This window comes from Vigna umbellata, chromosome 1 (genome assembly GCF_029865625.1).
Source record: "Vigna umbellata cultivar VRB3 chromosome 1, Vumbellata_1.0, whole genome shotgun sequence".
In the NCBI taxonomy this organism is placed as follows: domain Eukaryota; kingdom Viridiplantae; phylum Streptophyta; class Magnoliopsida; order Fabales; family Fabaceae; genus Vigna; species Vigna umbellata.
In genome coordinates, this window is record NC_142165.1 from 40,395,129 (window position 1) to 40,412,489 (window position 17,361).

The 17,361-nt window shown below is 31.6% G+C and overlaps 3 protein-coding genes across 5 annotated transcripts; 2 read left to right on the forward strand and 1 right to left on the reverse strand.

Moving 5' to 3' along the window:
• Positions 1 to 3,261: 3,261 nt before the first annotated feature.
• Positions 3,262 to 5,641, forward strand: LOC148205349 (synaptotagmin-5-like; the record flags this gene model as incomplete). Its single annotated transcript, XM_088103042.1, has 5 exons — positions 3,262 to 3,492; positions 3,634 to 3,912; positions 4,086 to 4,211; positions 4,579 to 4,884; positions 5,172 to 5,641. Coding segments are annotated over 5 exons (1,170 nt in total), but the record flags the coding sequence as incomplete, so codon positions are not given.
• Positions 5,642 to 5,948: 307 nt separating this feature from the next.
• Positions 5,949 to 11,161, forward strand: LOC148205350 (CRM-domain containing factor CFM3, chloroplastic/mitochondrial-like). 3 transcript variants are annotated; one of them, XM_088103045.1, is made up of 9 exons: positions 5,949 to 6,737; positions 7,179 to 7,599; positions 7,679 to 7,809; positions 8,420 to 8,764; positions 9,483 to 9,639; positions 9,719 to 10,011; positions 10,108 to 10,167; positions 10,520 to 10,715; positions 10,843 to 11,161. In XM_088103045.1, exons 1-8 carry the CDS (start codon positions 6,090 to 6,092, stop codon positions 10,610 to 10,612), a joined length of 2,148 nt encoding a protein of 715 aa, XP_087959171.1. In that variant the 5' UTR covers positions 5,949 to 6,089; the 3' UTR covers positions 10,613 to 10,715; positions 10,843 to 11,161. The 3 variants fall into 3 exon arrangements, with proteins under 3 accessions (XP_087959171.1, XP_087959169.1, XP_087959170.1); XM_088103043.1 differs by having other exon boundaries at positions 5,950 to 6,737; positions 10,864 to 11,161; XM_088103044.1 differs by having other exon boundaries at positions 5,950 to 6,737; positions 10,932 to 11,161.
• Positions 11,162 to 13,762: 2,601 nt separating this feature from the next.
• Positions 13,763 to 16,632, reverse strand: LOC148205351 (NAC domain-containing protein 20-like). Its single transcript, XM_088103047.1, has 3 exons — positions 16,263 to 16,632; positions 15,495 to 15,760; positions 13,763 to 14,627 (listed from the first exon to the last, which is right to left on the reverse strand). The coding sequence occupies exons 1-3, from the start codon at positions 16,414 to 16,416 to the stop codon at positions 14,112 to 14,114; spliced, it is 936 nt and encodes a 311-aa protein (XP_087959173.1). The 5' UTR covers positions 16,417 to 16,632; the 3' UTR covers positions 13,763 to 14,111.
• Between the last annotated feature and the right edge of the window lie 729 nt (positions 16,633 to 17,361).

Genomic DNA, 17,361 nt, shown 5'->3' on the forward strand with positions numbered 1-17,361 from the left:
CTGTAAATTGACATTATTTTTAGTTGATATGGAACTTCTAACAGTCCCTTCTCAAACCGAGACATATACATTGGGTCACTATCAGACCAGCTATTAATGTCTAGTCTCACACCCATAAGATGTTTATGCCTTAGTGTGATGGAGTGTATTGGAAGTCTGATATGACTAGATATAAAGTAAAATTTAAAATATAAATAATGCAAACCTCACTTACAAGCCAATTTTACAAGGTTGAGTTAGACTTAAAAGCTACTTTTAATATTAGAGTCATGAGTCAAAGTCTATCCCAATAAAGTTTGTTGGATACATTGTTTCACTCACTACCCGACCACCCATTGTGTCTGTCTCACGCTCCAGATGTATATATCTAGGCGTGAGAGAGATGTTGAAAGTACCACATCAACTAGAATATGACTTTAGTTGGATTAATAGAATTGAATAATCTTAAATGTAGTTTACAATTTATGTATTAAATTTATTATGATTTTTCTTATGAAATTTATGAAGAAAATTGATTACTTATATGTATTTTTTATGCTCTAAATTTTAGTGTATTGTATTTAATTTGACTAATAGTAATTATTATATAATATACTTTGTTCTACATGTGTTATTTGGCACACTTGCTAAAATGATTAAGTTGATTAGTTTATAAGAGAAATTGATTGTGGAAAGAACATTTTTCTCAACAAATTTGATTAAAAGAGTTTATGTGATTCCCTAACGTTATATCATACATATATATTAGAATTGCACTTGTTCTTTAAATTGCAATCTTAAATTTAATTTATACTTGTTTTTGTGTGTGATAGAGATGTCCTCATAAGATCCTAACTTCTCTTGCCTTGCTACTTAAGATGTTCTCTCCTTGTTTATATATTTAACTTGAGGTTGAGTACCTGCAAAGACTTTGATACTCAAGTCAACAAGTGGTATGAGATGTTATGTATATGTATTCTCAAAATAATTGTCTTACCAGGTGACTTTATTTATATATCTTTTCATATGTATCGTTACTTGAATAAGCCTAACTTAACTATTCCATCTCTATTTTAGGAATATGTAATATGTGGATATCATATTAAATTTCATATCATAATGTTACATTGATACATTATGAGCCTTAAATGCAAGTTGTGGTGATGTTGGCTAACTTAGCATGACATTATCACATATAATGTACCATGATCTCAGTTATATGTTGTACATTATCATCTTAAACTTGTAGTTGCATCTTAGAAGAGTCTATTTTGGTTACATGCCGAGATAATGTCTGCATAATACCGTGGATACAAGAAAAGTTCCTTTTTTATCTAACATGTTGCCTATGACATTACCTAGCACACTAGCCTCCAATCTCAAGGAATGTAGATAGGTAGGGATTGAAATACATCATTATGACAGACACAACAATTGACAAGGTAGTGAAAATGTCTTGTCACTATATCCACTAGATGAAAAAGATATGAGAAAAATGGAAATAATTGTTTCAAAGTGTGAAAATGGTCTATAAATAAGGCAAAGTGTTACATTGATATTGATTTTAAGGCGTATTGAGTTGTAAAATTTGATGATATTATATTGACTCTATTAGTATCTAACTTATATAGAGGAAGATATCTAGTGTTGAGAGTCGATAAATGTTTCTACAGTCGGATGTTTCAATATGGAACAAGACTAAACCACGTAGGTATAAGGAATTTATCTGGTCATACTTGAAGAGGACATTGTTTCTAACTTATTGCTCTGTGAGAGCGTGCTCCTTGGAAGTATAAGATGACATGCTAGATGCAAAATCTTTGAGTCTACTCAATATATGTATCTTTTGAAAGTAAAGTCAAATATTTAAGTATTGTGGACCATGAGTACGCATGTCTTGTTAACATTTAATTATTGTCATCAGTAATTCATATAAATGAAATTCATTATGGATTGAAATTCATATAAATTATTAATTACACTAACTTACATTGTTTCTGATTTGTGATTTACTTATATATTATGATATATATTATACTTAAACTGAATATGGTACATGTAAGAGCAATGAAAAATAAAGAGACTTCTACTAGATAGTTTAAAGCTTAATTTTTTTATTTTAAATATATATCTAGATGTGTATTAATGCACTCCTATCGTCATTGTAAATATTTCATTTTGAAGGATAGACCTTAAATTTATTTTGAACATTTGGAGTTTCAAATATAACTTAGAAGTTCTAAATGATTGTGTTTAATATCTTAATTATGATGTTCTTTTTTTCAGTGTACTATTATACTAATATAGGTTATAATAATTATATATAATTAAAAATTACTTTTAGTAATTAATAATAAATATTTATTTATATTATATTTTAAAAAATATTTTGGATTCATGTTTTTTTACCTAAATATTTTTTTCCACATATATATATATATATATATATATATATATATATTTTGTCTATAAAAAAAATTGCCACTCATTTGTTTAATATTAGAAAATTGAGATAATATATAATTAAAATTTTATAAGGATCAAAAGTGCATATCTACATATCAAAAAGTGAATTTAAGCCAATATTAAATGAATTTAATGAACCATCCTAACTAGTGAAATTAGATACTACCTTAGTATATATTAACATTTAAGGTTATTTCATTCATGTTAAGAACAACAATTAATGCATAACTTTTTTGAAACAATTTTACTAAAACAGTCTCAATGTTTATAAATGTAATATTTTGACTACGACGAAAACTATAAATTTGATGACATGTTAGCAAAAATGAGACATGCTTCTTTCACAGATGAAAATATCACTCAATTTGAATTTTTTTCAATTGGTTAAAAATGTAGTCATTTTGAAATAAAAATGACTTATTCTATCAATTACTATTTTCGCATACATTAAAAATAACAATAAATATATTACAGTATTTTTTATTCTATTATCTATCTCGTTATGTGCAATATATGTCTTATTTAGGAATTAAGTTTACTATAATATATTAGTTGACAATTTTTTCAATTTCAAGCCATTCAACTTCGTTAAAACTACAATTATTTTAATTATAATTCTTGACATCGTTACTGTGATCACCATTTTTATTACTCTCATAATTATTTTATATATATATATATATATATATATATATATATATATATATATATATATATATATATATATATATATATATATATNGAAAGTTGTTTTACATTTCTGAATCACAATAAAATTGTTAGTAAATGAAAATTTTATTCATGTTAACTCTTTAATCCATTTTTCAGTTAAAGGTGAAGATTGTAGTAAAAGAGTGGCAGTTTTCTGATGGTTCACATAGCTTGAACAACCTCCGTGCTAATTCTCAACGATCACTTATTGGATCATCAACTCTTCTGTCAAAAACTGGAAGGAAACTTAAGATAACAATTGTAGAAGCAAGGGATCTCGTTACGAAAGACAGATCTGGAAAAGTTAGTCCATACGTCAAATTGCAATATGGAAAGGTCAGTGACACTGGTTTTCTCTACTGGATTCTGAATGCTTTAGTATTAATTGATTAAGTGAGATCTCTGCCACATAAAGATAACCTACGCAATGAATGTTCATAACAACACTATCTTATTCTGTTGTTATAATCTTTTCAGGTTGGTAAGAGAACAAAGGTTGCTCCTCCTACTACTACAAATCCTTCCTGGAATGAATCATTTGATTTTGATGAGAATGATGGTGATGAATACCTAAATGTAAAATGCTTCAGTGAAGAAATTTTTGGAGATGAAAATATTGGTACTGCAAATGTAAATTTGGAAGGACTGGGGGACGGGTCAATCAAGGATGAATGGATCCCACTTGAAGGAGTGAGTTCTGGTGAATTAAGACTTAAAATTGAAGTAGTTAGGGTTGAGGACCAAGAAGGATCAAGGGTAAGTTTTTTCAACAGGAAATTAGCAATTCTTTTAAACAAGTTATAAAGCAAAATGATGTACAAAGCTAATACTAAGTCTATTATCACTTCAATTATTTACCCATGCGGAGTTTTCTCTGGCCGTATTTTCTTTGCAAGCTCTAGCATGTACTAATCCTTTAATATACACAGAATTCAGCCAATGGTTGGATAGAACTTGTTGTGATTGAAGCAAGAGACCTTATTGCTGCCGATCTTCGAGGGACAAGTGATCCTTATGTGAGGGTGAACTATGGGAACTTGAAGCGGAGGACAAAGGTTAGAACTCTAAAGATGATTATGACTGTAGTTTCTTCTGCATGATACCGATGGTTATGGCACATTTGTGATTATAAATTGCTAATCTTGTCTTTTTGCATTTTCATTGGGCTGCCATTAATTGATGATTATATATGTGGTAAAAGACTAATAATAAGGGCAAACATATACCATCTCAATTTTTTAGAATACTCTCCAGAGGGGAATCTCTGGTCTTCTCATTCAGATGTTTTTTTGTTGTACCTTTCCATTCATTTGTTACGACAGTTATTTTCACAAGTTCAATTTCAGTTGCATTTGCATGTTCTTGATGTTTCACTCTTGCAAGCCTTGATTTTTTTTTTCTGCGTGTGGCACTGTGTGGCAGGTTATACACAAAACACTCAATCCTCGTTGGAACCAAACCTTAGAGTTCCTTGACGATGGTAGTCCCCTGACACTGCATGTTAGGGACCATAATGCTTTACTACCCACATCAAGTATAGGGGAATGTGTTGTAGAATATCAAAGGTTACCTCCAAACCAGATGTCTGACAAATGGATACCTCTCCAAGGGGTTAAAAGTGGCGAGATACACATCCAAATTACCAGAAAAGTTCCAGAAATGCAAACAAAAAGTTCCCTAGACTCTCAACCATCTTCTTTAAGTAAATCACATCAAATTCCTACCCAGGTGAGTTCATCCTGCATGCTAGAAAACACTTATTTGTACATATACAATATGTAATATTACTTTTTCTGCTCTGAGAATGAACTAATGGTTGCCTTGAAAGGCAATGCATATCTATTACGATTTCACAATCAAACTCTCTTTTGTCCATATTCAGTGAGTAAAAACGTGTCTATGGTTTAGTTTCATTTGTCTATTGTTGGTCGATCTTTATGTTATTGCTTGGCTTGTTAATTGGAAATCTTTACTCTGCAATTCTGACAAACTATTGAAATTGAACTCTTTATCAGATGAGAGAGATGTTGAAAAAGTTTCGATCATTAATAGAGGATGGAAATCTTGAAGGACTGACATCAACTTTGAGCGAGTTAGAAAGTCTAGAGGATACAATGGAAGGGTACGTAGCACAGCTGGAGACCGAGCAAATGCTTCTTCTCAGCAAAATAAATGAACTGGGTCAAGAGATCCTCAATTCTTCTTCTTCCCTCTCTAGCAGTCCTTCTCAAAATGGAAATTAATTGATCCTCGTAGCATCATCTCTCTAAGGTTATCATTAACATTAGATTCTTTTATCATTCTCTTGTAATATATTGCTTATGGGAATCATTACGTACAAACTCCGTACACATTTATCAAAGAATTCTTGTGTAGTTCCCCGCTACACAGCAACGGTTCACATGTGTAATTGATCAAGAATTTGCAATAAGTTTATGTTCCTCTACAGTTTGTCAAATTATAAAACATAAATCCCTTTTCCTTCCGTGTAAAGTTCTACACTGTTATGATATTACCTTATGCGTTGAATTTTAAATTTTAAAATATAAATAATTTGATTTTGAAATGTATATAAAATTAAAATTATTGTATGTATTCAATTTTTATTTATTTTAATAAATATGTTAACACAGTCATACTAATTGTATTATGCCAGTTATAATAATATTTTTTTTTATTAGTCGACGATGTAAAATATTTTATACTAAGTTCAAAACGTATTAAACTTTGTTTTTATTCAAAGAGATATTAACTTAACGGTATAAAATATCTAGAATGTGTTGTACAGGTTCAGTTCCTACAGAGTAGCGAATCTAGACATAACCCACAGGAATTGGTGCAGCCTTGTAGTCTAATCTTTCTCTCGCTGTCTTGAGTTTTGATTCTTTCCATTGGAAGAAAGTGAAAATGAAAATTGATTGCTGTAACTGAAAATGCGTTTGAACGTCACAAATGCTTTACTATCATCACTTCCACTCGCTATACCCTCTTCCTACGTTCTCTTCGCCTCTTCCAAATTCAAATTCACATTCCCAGTAGGAATTTGCATTCGCGTTCGTGCTCTCAACACCTTCTCCTCTCTCCCAACTACTTGCCACGATGACAACGATGATTTGTTCGCCCCTATTCCCACTCCCCGCCACGCTGACAAAACCACCAACGCCATCGAGAGAATCGCCCTACGTTTGCGCAACTTAGGGTTAGCCTCCGCCGACCACGCCGACAACGATGACGACGATTTCCTGCGTCGCGAATGGCTTCGTCCCGATGAGGTGCTTTTGCCGTGGGACAAGCGAGAGGGGGAAGAGTGCGAGGAGCACGAGGAACAGCAGAAGGAGAAACTAAAGAAGAAGAGTGTTAATGCAGTGACGCTGGCGGAGAAAACGCTGGAGGAGGAGGAGCTGCGGCGGTTGCGAACGCTGAGAATGAGTCTTAAGGAGAAGGTCACTATCCCCAAAGCTGGCCTGACGCGAGCCGTGCTCGACAAGATTCACCGGCAGTGGAGCAACTGCGAGTTGGTGAGACTCAAGTTTCACGAGCTTCTTGCTCAGAACATGAAGTTGGCTCATCAAATTGTCGAGGTTTTTTCCTTAACAATGCAATCCCTATTTGTGTTAATAACTAATGTTCTTGTGTTTGAGTGATGAGCATTTGCAAAATTGATCTTAAATGGAACTGATTGCGAAATTTAGTTTTGTTAAAATTGGTGATTTACATTTTGATATTTTATTGTAGTAGCAAGTTAGTAGTAAAATTCAACATTCTGAATAAGATTTTTTATTTAATGCAATGCAAGTCACCTACAGTTTTTTTAACTTAAAACTTAATTTTAGTTTCGAAATCAAATTCTCTACATGAAACCAAACATATGAACATTTACTTAAAATTACTTTAGTCAATATGATTTTTGAATGATTCAATTTGAATCCTTGCACCTACTTAGGCTTGGTGTGGGAAAGGATATATCATGTTGTGTTGAGTGTTGAATAATTTGTGAACTGAATTGTTGTGACCTTTCGCAGTGTAGAACTAGAGGGTTAGTTATATGGAGGTCGGGGAGTTATATGTGGGTGTACCGAGGTAGAAATTACCAAGGGCCGATGCAACCGATTGAAAAGGAAGGAGATGATCGAATTCCTGTGCCAGCAGCCGGGGACGCGGCGCTGATGCTGGCAAAGAGTGAGGCAGTTTTTTGGAAGGAGGAGAACATGACTCCAGAAGAAGTGGAGTTTAACAGGATGCTTGATGGGTTTGGTCCTCGTTTTGTTGAATGGTGGGGCACTGGAATACTTCCAATTGATGCTGATTTACTTCCCCCCACAGTTCCTGGTTACAAGACGCCTCTTAGGCTTCTTCCTGCTGGAATGCATCCACGACTGACTAATGATGAACTCACGAATATGCGGAAACTTGCTAAATCTCTTCCTTGTCACTTTGCCTTGGGTAATGTTTGGCTGCTATGCTGTTTTGTTGAATTTTTGTTCCTTTTACTAATATGAATTTTGTGCTGATTTTTATGTAGGGAGAAATAGAAATCTTCAAGGTCTGGCATCTGCTATTCTCAGGCTGTGGGAGAAAAGTTTAGTTGCAAAGATTGGAGTCAAGCGTGGTATTGTGAATACAAACAATGAACTGATGGCTCAGGAGCTGAAGGTTTGTGCTCTGTAATTTCATATTTGGTGTTAGTTGCTTGTGCAATTGAGAATGTGTAATGGGTTGCTGAGCCTAATAAAATGGAAAATCTGAACGATTGAATTATTAGAATTAATGGTGCTGTTAATATGTCAAAGGCCCCTTAAGTCTTCAATGGTGCACACCAAATATGGTATTTGTTAGAATTAAGTATCCTTGATTCTTTTTCTGAAGCTGTTGGCTATAGTTTTGGTTAATTGAGATATAATAACTAATAGTCACCAGCAAAATTTACAATTGCTTTATGATTTTATCTTTGAGAATTAGTCAGTTTGCCTGTTCCATCAACTGTTTCAGTTAGCAAATAAGAAAGCGAAGAGTAATGAATTTTTTTTTATATACTTGAGCTAATCCATTTTCTCCAATTGTTGTTGTCAAAATATCATTCACTAGGTAGTGTTGAACTATTTTTATTTTCTCATACAAATGAATATTATATTGAAGATGCTAATCTGTTTTTCTGCATTGAGTCTGTGTGTAAATGCTAAATTTTATTTACATAGTCAAATGGTGCATTCTTTTGTTGCTAATTCATGCTCATCGACTAGTTTGTTTTTCTTTCATGGTGCAGAAATTAACAGGAGGTACTTTACTCCTGCGGAACAAATATTACATTGTAATATATCGTGGGAAGGACTTTGTTCCAACCAGTGTGGCTGCTGTTATTGCTGAAAGACAGGAAATGACAAAACATGTGCAGGATGTTGAGGAGAAGGTGCGGTGCAAAGTTCATGACATAGCTCCTTCAAGGGAAGATGAATCAAAATCCCAAGCAGGATCATTGGCTGAGTTCTATGAGGCTCAGGCATGCTGGGGAAGGGATATATCTACTGAAGAACGTGAGAGGATGAGGCAAGAGGTTGCCAAAGCCAAGAATGCTAAGCTTGCCAAAAAAATTGAATGTAAACTAGCTGTTGTAAGTATCTACTGGTTTTGTGAAGGTTATATTATATATGCTTGGGAAAGTAATCGTGTTATATTGATAGTGCCTTGCTTGTTGGAATCAAACTGGAGTAGTCATACTTTCACTGTGAAGAGGCTTGTTGGAATATTCTGCAGATTACCATTAGGTTGTTGTTGGGTCATTATCAGTGGAACTATTGAGATGTCATAATTTTCGTTGGATCTCCTTTCGTTGCAAGATCTTGACTTCTTGGAGTTAAATACTGTAACCTACTTTTAGGTTTCCAAAAATTTAGGATGTTATGTTTGCCTTTTAGGGGTTATATTTCAGTGATGAAAGCTTTGGAATGGACCTTTCAATAATTTGGTGTAGAAAAAAATATTTAACGACCCTTGGTACTCAGTCTATAAAGTTCAGCTTGGCATGAGGGGCTTTTGAATCTTAGAAATGTGGTAACTTTATTGCGTGCATTAGTCTTTAGTAAAACTCAGCATCTGATCCTTTAATGGAACCGTGACATGAGAAGTGGCACTAAAAGGGGCATAAATATTGATAAGACTTAGAGATAGCCCTAGGTTGGAATTCTGGATTAGTGTCAATGTAAATCCTTCAAGTTTCAACTTATCATTTTACTAACTGGGGTACATGCTTGTCTTCTTTCAGTTTTATAAAGTTCATGTTTAACTTTAATTTGCTAAATTAATATTTAAAACTCTAAATGCATGAACAGGCCCAAGCCAAAAGGCTTAGAGCAGAAAAGCTATTAGCGAAAATAGAAGTATCTTTGGTTCCAGTTGGTCCTGATTATGACAAGGAAACAATCACAGATGAAGAACGTGTTATGTTCCGTTCAGTTGGTTTAAGAATGAAGGCATACTTGCCTCTTGGTGAGTAACATGTGGCTGTATAAAAGTTTCTTTATTACAATGATGCACAGTATGAACAGCTGTTAATGATAATCTGCAGGTATACGTGGTGTTTTCGATGGTGTCATTGAGAACATGCATCTGCACTGGAGGCATCGAGAACTTGTTAAATTAATAACAAAACAAAAGACCCTTGCTTTTGTTGAAGACACGGCTAGGTTACTGGAATATGAGAGTGGTGGAATACTAGTAGCAATAGATGAAATTCCTAAAGGATTTTCTCTTATTTACTATCGTGGAAAGAATTATAGGCGACCTATGACTCTAAGGCCTAGAAACCTTCTAACAAAGGCAAAGGCATTGCAGCGGTCAATAGCCATGCAACGGCACGAGGTTCCAATTTTATTTTATTTTATTTTTAAGTTACATATCTATTTTTCTCATTTTTGTATCTGTGGTGTATCGTTTAATCTTGAATAACTTGTGCAGGCTCTGAGTCAACATGTAACTGAATTGGGGGAAAAAATAGAAAAAATGAAAAAAGAACTTGTAAGTACTCACTTATCATAATTTCATTATTTATATTTACCTAAATGGATTAGTTGGTCGCATGTAAAGTATTCGCTTATGATATTCTTAGTAATTTCATTTTAACGCGAAACAATAACACCTGCATGTAGTATTTTCTTGTAATTGTAATTCAGTTTCTTATAAAAGGTCTGGATACCAACTTTGGGATCTTATATGGAAAACGTATAGAGTCCAGTGAGATTTTATAATTAAATTTATTATCATATGAGAGAGGCTTAAGATGTGAACGATTGACGAAAAGAAACTAAAATGCAAATTAGTTTTTGATCAGAGTGAAAATTAACTATCTACTGGTGGGGTTGTTCTGCAGAGTGAGGATGGATTCTCTGACGGAGATGACAATTATGGTGATTTCAATGGCGAGGAATACAGTGATTACAATGATAAGAATTCTGAATTTTAGTACTTTGAAAAGGATGGGTTTCAAATCTATGAAGGCAGGTTTACATTTTGCAATGAAGTTAGTTCCTCCTGAGTGACTTCTGCCATTGCCTGCAGCCAGCTAGGTATATATAAACTCTGCTTTCGATCGCTTGTAGGTTCATAATTGTGATTTTCATATACTGAATTTTAAAAAATTGATCTAAAATTTTCTTGAGGCTTATTTTTTTTGGTTTTATAAACACGACATAGTCTTTTCCTTTTAATTGCCAGCATAGTATCCTTGGCTTATGAAGAGGCAGGTTTACTGACAGCAGTTTGAATGGATCGTCTGTCTGCAGTTAAGAATAGAATATCTGGAGTCCTATTCCTTCAAAGTTCTTGAGGCATGGATAAGCTATGTTTTCTTGTACATTCTGACCCCATCCTTACGGATGCTTTTCATTCTTCTTAGTGCTAGGTATAACCTCAAATATAACTAGATAAGCTTATATATTTGTAAATTATTAAATGCATGCTTGTTTAACCTAATAAATAAAGTTAAACATCTTATCAGGCTTGTCTTTGTAAATGAATCGTGCTCACACATGACATTGCTAACTCATAATATATCAATTTTATTTAGGTCAAAGTTGATAACTGTTTCTGTGTTCGAGTTAAGAAATTAAAGATAAGAATATTTTAGTAAAAGTGTTATGACTAATTTTACTGTGATTTTTAATCGATGTGTTACTTTTAATTAAAGCGTTATCGATATTTTAACCAATATTACACAGACACTGATTAGAAAGACAACTTTATTATCTACAAAAAAATATTCAGTGACAATGATTTTCATTTTCGTTTAGAAAGTATTTTATAATTATGAGATTAAATTGTATATTTTATATGAATTACGTTAAAATTTATTAACAAATAGAATTTTATTTGAATATAAGTTGGATAAATAAAAAAAAATTAACTGCTTTTAGTTCTTTAAATATAATGAAATATTAAATTTTAATTTTTAATAATAAATTTTAAGAATAGTTTTGAAAATCTCATCTAAACTTGAATTTTAATATTAAAGATGAAGAATATATATATATATATATATATATATATATATATAAATTTTGAAGAACTAAAACATTTTTATATTAAAATCAAAATTTTATATTTCATATGCTAAACATATAATTATATATTTTTGAATTTTATTTAAAATAATTAAGTTGCATAAAATCTAATTATATTTAGAAATATGAAATGTTGAGTGTTATTCATCTAAGAATCTAGAAAATAATTTAGGAGTAGGAGTGATTTTTAAAAAACAAATATTTATTATTTTATTAATAAAAGGTGAAGATTATAAATAGAATTTCTATTAATTGAGTTTTATTTTATAAAAGTTATAATTTTTTTATAATTTTTCTAAAATTCTCCTTTATCTTCTATTTAAAATTGTAACACCTTCATTATTTAAAAAATTAAATATTATAGAATTAATTCTGATAGAGAATTTTATTCATTCAATTGGAGTAAGAATAATTTTTGTTTTTTTATGTCAACGAGTGTTTTGAGTTTAATGAGATTTGAAGTTTAATATATATATGACTTAAAATAACTCAAATGTGAATTTCTTCTTGTTTGTAAAATATGCTTAAATTTTTAATTAAAGTTTGTTTGTATATTTAGATCATTATGCGAGGAATAAAGAAAACATTTTTTTAGTCAAAGAATAGTTTTGTAAAGAAAAGGAAAGTTTATTATTATTATTTTGTTCAAGTATTAACATGTTTGTGAATAGTGCAAGTGGGGTTTGGGACACTAACCATTGTTGGATGCTTACTTGATATACAATTCTAGTGGTCTTGACGTTGGGCATTAGCTTGTTTAGGCTGATTTTGAGCATTAGTGCTGACACTTAGCATAAATGTGCTATGTAAAATGTTCTAACATTGGAAATTAAGGGTGTTTTATGATTTATAAAGATTTTCTTGTTTATTTGTGGTATGAATGAGAGTAATTTTATAGAGAATTGTTTCATTATATATGAGTTTGAATATGTATTGGATAAGAAGTCAGCCTAACTCTATTAAACTCATGAATTATAAAAAATAGAGTTTAGGTGGTGAGAGTTTTATTTATACATATCTGTGGGATGTTAAGTTTGCTTACAAATCACTTTGAGATGCACTCATTAAAATTCTATGTACATTCTAAAATTTATTTTAGAAATGCATCACTTAATTTATTCCAAAAATTCATATTTGAAGTCCAGGTTGATATTTATATTTAGAAGCAACTATGTATATTTCCTAACTTGAACTCGCATTTCTTCAACGTATCTTTATCAACATAGAACATAGGTTGGATGATTTCTGCATATCCGAATGTCATGTTTCTTTTATATTAATATTAAATATTACGAAGTTATTATATTTAAAATTTTCACATTTTGTGAAAAAATAAACAATAAAACTAATAACCGATTTTACAAACCATAATAAAATATTATAAATTGTATATTCCATGTGTCATTGCCGACAGATACCTTGTCTAAATTTTTCATCTATAAGGAACACGTAAACTAAAAATTGAGTAATTAATTGTAAGAATATTTATTATTATAATAATCATATATAATAATAAAAATTATTACCAACATAAGTAACTATACTTTCAATATAATTTATTATGTGCTAAATATTTTATTATTAATTATGATTCTTTTTTTCACAAATCTTTTTCATTCAAAATTTTATTATAATGAAAAGTATGTTATTTAAAATTCTCCTACTTAGCTTTAGAGGTTTGTGGCTAAGTAGAATTAAAATAATCATTGATTACTCATTTATAACTTCCCTATCAAATCTCACACATCACATTAAATATGAATTTAGCTTATTTCAAAGTAAATTAATGTAGTATACAGAAAATTACATATATTAGTACAAAATTCATGTCTCAACAATAGGTATAAAAATGAAACACAATATATATAACATAGTTTACCGTGTCAATTGTGTTCTCTTTTTCATTTCATTTTTTTTTTCATCTTTCTACTTGTTCTAACTAATGTTTTAAGCTTTTTTGTAGAAATCTAAAAAGTTTATTCTCTATTATAGAAAGTTTCATTATTTCAGCAAGAGAGAAAATGAATATCAAACAGTATGAAACACATATAATCTAGCTTCCGAATTTAAAAATAATAATTAACTAAACTTCATTGTACATATTAGTGGAAATATAGTAAAGTCTTGGATGCAACTGTTCTGTAAGGATTTTTCCTTCACATTTCTCATCCAAGTTAATTCTGTTGCTACAACCACCGAGAAGCAGTCCAATAAACTTTGACAGATTACAACAATGCACGAGTAATGTTTACAACATCAAGAGTTGAGTCTGGTTTTCTCTTGAAAAGGTAGTAATTAACAACCTTAAAGAAAGTGATTCCATTATTGAACTTAGAAATGGAACCATTTTCATCTACAGCACAATAATTCACAAGCTAGGTTTACACGATTTACACAGGCACTTCACCAAATGGAGTCCATATTGAATGGTTGCTCCTGCAGTTCTAAAGCTCTGGAAGAAGCTGAGACACTGAGATTTGGAGTGAGATTATCAGTTCCAATATTATTGTGAGGAAATGTTTGAGGAACGTACGTTGCAAAGTGATCACCAGTTGCAGCTTCTCTTTGTTGATATGTACTCCTAAGCTGCAATGCCCTGAGAAGCAATGAATTGACAGAAAGGTTTGGATTCAGCATCAACCCAGAAGGCCATGGAAGAGATGGAAGCTCAGTTGCAGAAGGCCAATTCATGGTCGAGTTCATGTTTGTGCTGACATTGCTGGGATCACCAGTGCTGTTGTAAATTTGTGCTGCAACACTAGATGAATTTGCAATGCTATTCAGATTTGGTAGGTCTGCATCACCAAATTCATTCGCCATTGAGGTAGGAGACTCTTGAGATGGTTGAGAGGATGATGTCTGCTGCGCTTTCTTTGGTGCTGAGCTCTTCTGGAAGACTCTGCAAATCACCCATTCTTCCTGCAGAAGTTAACAAAACCATCTCAGATAAAAAACTATGCATGATAGATAACTTTCGTTTTAATTCAACTTGTTATTTTTTAATAAATGCCTATAAACTATAACTGTGCTTTATCTTATAAAATACACTTTTCCATTTAAAGTAAATAGATTGTACTTTATTTCAGTTATATATGACTCTATATATGAATATTTAAGTACACCAAGTTATTACCAAGAAACAACCAAAATTACCACGAATCTGTGTTTGCGTGTGATATTTCAAGAAGACCATAATTATATTGATACATTTATTTAATGATGTTTAAAAGCTGATTATGTTGTTGTAAAAGATATATATGTGTTGAATTTTCAAAATAAGTTTAAACATTTTTCAAACTCAGTTATTGCATGTGCTTTCTCGACATATGCATTAGAATATTTCAAGAAAATGGTATATATATATTCTTGATGCATCCAATCCAATTCACGTAATAAATTTAAGAGTGATTTTGATAAGCAAAAAAATACATTTATTTATTTTATTTTAAATAGCTATATATACGTGCCTTTTTTCAATTAATATCTTTAAAGAAAAAGGTTTAATTAATAATTAATTTTCTCTGTCAACATTAAGCATAATAAGATATCTGAACATTATTGGTACAATTAAATTATTGAAAGCTTTTAACTCCAATAATTTTATAATTTTATTATGAATGAAACATTCTGCTATGAATTAAATGAATATTTTTGAGAATTGATGTCTGTTGTATTTATAAAATGAATATGATATTTATTGATAGTATATATATATATATATATATATATATATATATATATATATATATATATGTGAATGCATATATAATGCATTGATTTACTTACCTTAGAAGATCTATAGGGCTGCTTGTTTTGAAGTCTATATTCATGCATAACCCAGTTACTTTTCTCACCCCTTGGAGCTCTACCCATATAAAACACCAAAGTTTTCTTCATCCCTATCAAAACTCCACCGCCAAATATCTCCTTATCTTTTCCGGTGGTTTTCCAATACCCTGATTCCGTCGCTCGGTTCGTCCGAAGCCCCGTCGGATATTTCCGATCTTTCAGGCTGAAGAAATACCATTCCTTCTCCCCCATCGAAGCCTTACCTATTTCATATCACAAACATCAAATCTCTCACTTATTCCTACATGCATGCATCTCAAAATTATACTTGCAGATTTTAACGTTTTAAAACATATTAAAATGATCTTTAAAGTTCTAACGTTAGTATATTATTAATGCTCCAGAAGACAACACCAAAAAATTCAGAAGGAATGTCAAATTTTCTTGAATAACACTACAAATAAATGAGGAAATTGGTCTGAAGAACAAGACATATACATATACCAAGTTCGTTTACTCATTTAATTACGCTTCTGATGATGAAAATTAACAGACAGAAAAGGTATATTTTCTGTTTTTCTGACTTGAACATGTAAAATATCTTGCAAATAACCGCAAATCAAAGAACATAAGTACAAGGTCATGCAAAAGGATATTAATAAAAAGAAGGTATATATATATATAGGTGTAGGTTTTGGAATTGAAGAGAGTGAAAAGCAGGTATATAATAAAGAGAGATGATGAGGAAGATGTGTAAAAGTGTACCTGGGAGGTCCCAAGGTTCAGATTTATTGAGATCAACAACTGCGACAACCTTGGATGTGAAGCTAACGTCAGACACTTTCCTTAATAAATAATATGTGATGAGTTCTTCATCTGTAGGATGGAACCTGAACCCAGGAGGTAGGTTTTCTTCCATCTTCTTAACTGTCAGCCCAATTAATTAACGGATTCCTTGCCAAAACTGAAAAACCTTCTTCAGAACTATAGTACGGAAAATAGATCATCCAAAATTTATAAGCTCTTTTTCATCACCATGAACAGCTCTTATAAATGGCTTCTCCGCTTTTCACAACTTGCATCCACATATTATTTTTAATAAATACATGCACAGCTAACTCTTTGACAAACATGAACTCTCCCAAAACCATGTAGTTTTTTTCTTCCTGTATATTAATTTTAAATAACTATATATATCAAGCTTCGGTTACGTATATCGTGAATTAATTCCAATACTACCACTTTGTTTTACGCGTATTTACTCACTCAAACCAAGAGTAAATATGAGCTTGAATAGTCCAATATTGTGCGTTTTGTGTTATAGTCAATAATCCAGCCAAAAAGTGTCATAATCAATTAGTATAAAGGGATGGGAAAATGTGTAGTATTTATTAGGAAGGCTAGTTGCAATTATTTGTGCACGAGGGGGTTGAGTCTATGTTACACCCTAATTGGGATATAGATTTTCGTCTACTATGATCCTCTTCAACTACCTTCACCCATTTCTACCCACCAAAACCTTTGCCAAACTTCTGCTATAGTCCAATCAGAACGTGTGCTTAATTCAAACCACATTCTCTCTCATTGTAGATGCTGTAGGTACACATGTATCAAACAGTGCCCAATACCTACCGTTATTCCTCAAAATTCTAACAAAATTACTCTCAGTACGCTAATTAAATGATCTTGTTTAACCAAAACGAAGTTTCATGTGTACATTAGCAGCTCTTACATTGATTAATGACTGTTAGCAAGGGGTGTTTGTGTGGACTATTGACATATTATTATTTATTTTGGTTAGTGTTTACGTCGACTAGTATTACTATGAGTGGTTAAAATGGTCACCAACCTTTGGCTATAGGGT